The following is a 6,000-nucleotide window of genomic DNA, read 5'->3' on the forward strand; positions in this document are numbered from 1 at the left end:
AAGGGAGCACTGTACTTCAAGGGGGCGGGGGTCACAGAGGGAAAGGTGGAAAATGCTGCCAGGGCCACACAAGCCAGCTGGCTGCCCAGCTGTGTACCCTGGCAAGCTGCACCCATCTGCGAAGGCTTCTGGGAGAGACCAGTGTTGGCTCAGCTACCCAGAGAGGAAAACCCCCAGAAAACTTCAAAAGCAGGTGTGTTTTAACAGAGGGCAAAAATCTCTTCCCCCTAAGCCTCTGCACCTGTCACAGGGGAGGGAGGGCCTGTGGGGCTGCCCTAGGCCTGGGCAGGAAGGGCTGGCCTTATGGAGGCCAGGGCTGCTTGTGAGACTGCTCAGCAAAAACTCACAGAAGAAATGAGGTAAGAAAAGGAATGTCAGTCCTGAGAGCCAAAGGTCACCTGAGATGCTCCAGCTGACCAGGCACAGATTTAGGGACTTGGTCCAGTAGCAAGGAAGCCAGGGAGTTCAGAGACCGTCAGTCATCTGGGTTCCTTGGCCCCTCAACAAGAATAATCCCACAGGTTTCTGGCAAGGGGGCTCGCCTCGCCTGACATAGTGCTGTCCAAGAAAAGGGCACAAAGAGGGACGGTGGTGGGAAGGATCCTGGCAGACTGTACGTTCTAAGGCTTATGACTGGCCCCAGGAAGGCTTTGCCGAGATGAGCTTTAAGGGCTGGAGAGATGGCTCAGTGATTAAGAGCACTTGTTGCTCTTGCAGAGGACCAGGGTTCAGTTCCCAGCATCCACATCGTGGCTCAGTTCCCAACACCCTCCTAGTGGCTCACAGCCCATCCAGAACCCCGGTTCCAGGGGGTGCCCTCTTTCTGACCTCTGCAGGCACCAAGCACACATGTGCACAGACATACATGCCAGCAAACACTCATACACATAAAATAAATAAATCTTTTTTTTAAAAAAAAAAAGAATTAAAGGGGCTGGAGCGATGCCTCAGCGGTTAAGTAAGAGCACTGGCTGTTCTTCCAGAGGACTTGGGTTCAATTCCCAGCACCCACAGGGCAGCTCACAATGGTCTGTAACTCCGGTTCCAGGGTCCCTGCCACTCTCAAACAGATACACACGCAGGCAAAACACCCACGCACATAAATAAAAGTGTAAAGAGATTTGTTTTGCCCCTGCAGGCTTGCATAGCAGGGGTGACTCTGGCATGCTGATACTGACATGTAGCAGCCTGTGACAACAGTCCTAAAACACACCAAAGGCTGTGGAGCCGGTAGAGGTGGCAAGCACTTGTCAAACGCACTGCTGCCTTGTAATGCAGCTACTCTACTCTGACACCCATTCCGTGGATGCACACTCCGCAGAAACACAGTCACATGCTCCCCCAAACACCAGCTGCAATAACCCAAACGGGAAAGATAGGGGTGTACAAGGGTGTCCTCATTTGTGGAGGGCTGAAAACGAATGCCCCCCAACAAGCTCATATATTGGAGTGCATGGTTCCCAGTTAGTGGAACTGTTTAGGAAGGATTAGGGGATGTGGCTTTGTTGGAAGAGGTGTGTGTCATGGGGGTGGGCTTTTGAGTCCACGCTATTCCCATGTAGCTCTCTCTGCCTCATACTTGTGGATCACAGGTAAGTGCTCAGTTTCTGCTCCAGCACCAGGCCTGCCCACCTGCCTGCCTGATGCTGTGTTCCCCATGATTGATGGTCATAGAGTCGCCCTCTGAAACCATAAGCAATCCCCCAGTTAAATGTTTTCTTTTATAAGTTGCCTTGGCCATGGTGTCTCTTCATAGTAGAACAGTAAGACATCACTCCATAGAACCAAGCCTAGTATCGCAATCAAGCCCTCTACAAACCACTGTCCACAGCTACAACAAATCTCTCACAAGTGAAAGCAGGCAAGAGGGACAGTCATAAACGGGAAACACACTCTGTGATTTCTTGACTGCAGAAGTCACGTGAGAGCTGCCTCCTCAAGGTCCTGCTGCCATGACTCCCCTTCACTTCACGTTCTTTCTGGCCCCACAAAGAACATCCAGATTCACAAGCAAAATTAACCTCCGGGACTTAGAGGGCAAAGCAGTGGTTGCCCTGGGCTGGGGAGTGTAGAGGGAGTTTTCTGAGATGCTGGTTGCACAAGAGAGTGAAATGAATTGGGAGTTACATGCACAATATGAATATTTTCTAGATGCAGAATTTACATGGGGCAATGCAAGCCTGCAGGCCAGAAGAGGGCACCAGATCCACTACAGATGGTTGTGAGTCACAATGTGATTGCTGGGAATTGAACTCTGGACCTCTGGAGGATCAGTCAGTGCTCTTAGCCGCTGAACCATCTCTCCAGCCCTTTAATTTGTGTTTCTAATGTGGCCAGGTGGGAGATCTTTCATATGTTTAGGAGGTCACTGTTGGTTTTGCCCTAGTGAGTGATTATGTATGTCATTTGTCCTTACTCCAGCTCAATTGCTGATTTTTTTTATTTATATATTCTGAGGCTCTCTTGCCAAAGGAAATCTCATTTTCATTGTACTTGTTTGTACATGTGTACAAGTTCATGTGTGTGTGTATATATGTTTGTGACAGGGGTAATCTCAACTATCAACTTGAGGAGATCTAGAATCATCCAGGAGACGTGTATTTGGGCATGTCTGTGGGTGGACTATCTCCGTTTGTTACTTTAAGTGGGAAGACTTACCCACTGTGGGTGGCACTATTTCTCGGCTTGGAATCATTTTCACTTCTGATCTACGGTGACTCATTTATTCATTTGAGTTCAAAATATGGTCCACCTTCCGTTCAGATGAGATCTCATAAGGTTGCCTACATGAAGTAACTTCACTTCAAAGCACTGTCCAGTGCCTGACTGCGTTTCAAAAGGGGCCGCCACATAATGATCGACATCAAGGCTCACTGTCACACAGACAGTCCTACATTCTGGGGTCAGTGGGGAATATATTGATACCAGAAGGACAGGTAAACCTAGACCTCTGCCCACACAGAGGTCACAGGTGCTTCCCAGGAGTAGACGTCCTTCACAAGCCCCTTTGACTTTTTGACTTTGCTACAAAACACAGTTGGAGTCCTTGTCGCCTCATCAGTGCTAACCCTCTTGCTTGAGTGTTTTTTCTCTCTCCCTCTCTCTCTCTGTCTACACACACACACACACACACACACACACACACACAAACACACACACACAGCGGTGGGGGGGAGTAGGGGAGAGCCTCTTAGGATCAAAGGATTTACTTAACTATGGGTAAATAAATAATCCTAGTTAGGTCAGGGCATCCCAGCTAGTGATTCTGGGAGGCTGAGTGCTAGCTAAACAACAACTTCCAACTGTCCATCAACATTACATAGAACTGGCTAGGGACACCAAAGGCAAATAGCTCAGACTTAACGCCAACTGTGGTCCTGCCGGGCAGGCTTGAAGAACCAGATGCTTTCTCTTCCTCAAATCAACATACGTGATTTAAAGTTTTCAAAGGTAAAAGAAACAGGTGGAACATTTAAAATAGTTTACCTAGCCTAGTATATTAAAAGTGGTCATTTAAACATGTAAGCAACATAATGAAATACTTTAAAATAACTTTTCCATTTATTTCTTTTTAGAGTGGAGCACTATGTGGAGGTCAAAAAAAGGCAACTTGCAGCAGTCACTTCTTTTCTTCCACCATGTGGGTCCCAGGGATTGAATTCAGGTTGTCACTATAGTGAATGCCTTTATCTATGGAGCCATCTCATTGGCCTAATATATATTGCAATATTAATATTGCAGTATCCTACACTTTTGAAATCTGTATTTTACTTGCAGGTTAACCAAGTTCAACCATTCAACTGCTTCCAAAGCAAAACTACAACCCTTGGAAGCCTAGCAGTGCCAACCCAAACTTCCCCACCTGGCTCCTAGCCAGCATGAAGGGCGGGGCCAGTGCGCGAGGAGGCGGGGCCGGCGTGAACGCCCCGCCCCCGGCAGCCACAGTAGTCCGACAACCCCCCGCGTTGAGCCCACTAACCTCGCCACCGCATCCACAGATCCCGCAATGGCTGCTCCGCCGCCTGCACCGCTGTCGTACAGCACGCCGGAGATGTCAAGCAGTACTCCCCGCACGCCCGCCAGCCGCTCGGCCCACGCGGCCATCGCGTCCCGCTGTACACCCTGGACCCGGCGTTGCTGTCGCCCGTACCCCGCGGCCACGCCTTCCACGCGGTGCTGCCTGGGAAATGTAGTCCACAGCTGGGCGGGCCGGGCGCAAACCCGGAACCATGTGTAACCGCCTGGCGCTTGGCTGCATTCCTTCTCCGAGGCTGGACTCTTCAGGGCATAGCAGAAAAGCTGAGAACACGTTACTCGGAACGCCTCCCTAAGAGTCGGGACGAGGCAAATTGAAATGAAAAGTAAAACCGTCCGGGAGGGATGGGTCTTACCTGTGATTCCAGCAGGACTGAGAGTGTGAGACTGGGGCCAGCAAGATGCCACTGGGGTCAAAGTGCTGGACAGGAAGCCTTACAACTTGAGTTCGATTCCCGGAACCCATATGACAGAAGGAGGAAACCGATGCCTGCACACTGTACCCAGAGCACCGTGAATGCATGCACACACTCATATTAATTAAATAATTGAATTTTTAAGTCTTGAAGACCAGCCTTAATGCAATACTGAGATTTTTGTCTCAAAAGTGAGAGGGGGGAGCCCTTGCAAGTAGTTATATAGTTGGCCCAATCCCGCTCCTTGGAAACCCTAAAGGAACAAGTGCAAACATGATGACTGCAGTGTAAATGATAATGCCAAGACAAACTGAGAGAAAATTACTGTAGGGATACAGATCAGATAGCAGGGATGCTGGAAGAAATTTGTTATTGAAAAGAAAGACCAGCTGGGTGGTGGTGGTGCACACCTTTAATCTCAGCACTCAGGAGGCAGAAGCAGGCAGATCTCTCTGAGTTTGAGACCAGCCTGGTCTAAGGAGCAAGTTCCAGGACAGCCAGGGAAACTCTGTCTTGAAATACCAAAAGAGAGAGAGACAGACAGAGACAGAGAGAGAAACAGAGACAGAGACAGAGGAAGAAGAAAGAAAGGCTAGATAACAACCTTGGAAAACTCTTCTGTTCTAACATTATATGAAAAACAAAAGTCCAAAAGTTGTGTGCATACAACAGCCTAGCAAAAATAAAGACCATAGTAATAGGAGTGGGGAGAAAAGGAGAATGACAGTGTGTTAAATCAGCAAAATTTTCGAATGAATTCTAACACTTCATTTAATATTATATTATGTTTGCCACAAACACTGGTATAAAAAGAGAAGGGTTTTCTGGGCCGCCCCTGTGAAGTAATAACATTGAAACAAGGAAATGACTTCTTCTATTTGAGAAATTTGAGTGTGAAATGAGAGGGACCACATTTTGCTTCCATTCCAGGCTCTTGTTTCTCAGAAAGCATGAAAAATTCATCAGAATATTAAAACTTTTTCGAAAAATTATATTTATGTGTTTGGGTGTTTTGTCTGTATGGATATCTGGTGCCTGCAGAGGCCAGAAGAGGGCGTCAGATCTCCTGAAACAGGAGTTACAGACAATGGTGAGCTGCCATAGTGAGAATTGAACCAGGATCCTCTGAGTGATTACCCAGTGCTCTTAACCACTGAGCCACCTCTCCAGCCCCACAGAATGGTGGAACTTTAACTCATTTCAATGAGTTGTGCATTATTCTTTTGATGTGTTCACTGGAGGATCTGTTTGCAAGAGAGAGGTGTAGTGCCTACCCTGAGTGGGTTTGCTATGCCAGAGACTAAATTATACTATAGAGAGAGACGAGAGACGCCACTCCAGCTAGAGAGGATGTGTTCACACCAGGCAAGAAGGAGCTTACAGATTTGGGGCTGAGAGGGTGGAAGCTGAAGAACCAGGCTGGAGTCCTACATAGAACAGTTCCTGTCTCAGCTGAAGCAGAAGAATCAAATACTTCCAACCCTGCCTTCCTGTGCTTGTCGCTCCACTGTCAACACCTAGCTGGACGTCATCCCGTCTTGTCTGCAAG

General features: G+C 48.2%; 1 protein-coding gene and 1 long non-coding RNA gene across 4 annotated transcripts in view; one reads left to right on the top strand and one right to left on the bottom strand.

The window, feature by feature from the left end:
- The window catches only part of Lhpp (phospholysine phosphohistidine inorganic pyrophosphate phosphatase), an 83,752-nt gene extending 79,587 nt beyond the window's left edge, over nt 1-4,165 (bottom strand). The window contains exon 1 of the mRNA XM_048455210.3: nt 3,980-4,165. Coding sequence (XP_048311167.2) covers nt 3,980-4,104 — 125 coding nt within the window. The 5' untranslated portion in view covers nt 4,105-4,165. The remainder of the gene's footprint in view (nt 1-3,979) is intronic.
- On the top strand, nt 234-5,443 carry LOC125413628 (uncharacterized). 3 transcript variants are annotated; one of them, XR_015003117.2, is made up of 4 exons: nt 246-359; nt 2,152-2,337; nt 3,576-3,664; nt 3,778-5,443. It is a non-coding gene; the product is annotated as an uncharacterized LOC125413628 (long non-coding RNA). The 3 variants fall into 3 exon arrangements; XR_007235980.3 differs by lacking the exon at nt 2,152-2,337 and having other exon boundaries at nt 234-359; XR_015738417.1 differs by lacking the exons at nt 246-359; nt 2,152-2,337 and adding an exon at nt 3,318-3,450.
- The last annotated feature ends 557 nt before the right edge of the window (nt 5,444-6,000 follow it).

Source organism: Myodes glareolus, chromosome 7 (assembly GCF_982192425.1).
Source record: "Myodes glareolus chromosome 7, mMyoGla1.1, whole genome shotgun sequence".
Lineage (NCBI taxonomy): Eukaryota > Metazoa > Chordata > Mammalia > Rodentia > Cricetidae > Myodes > Myodes glareolus.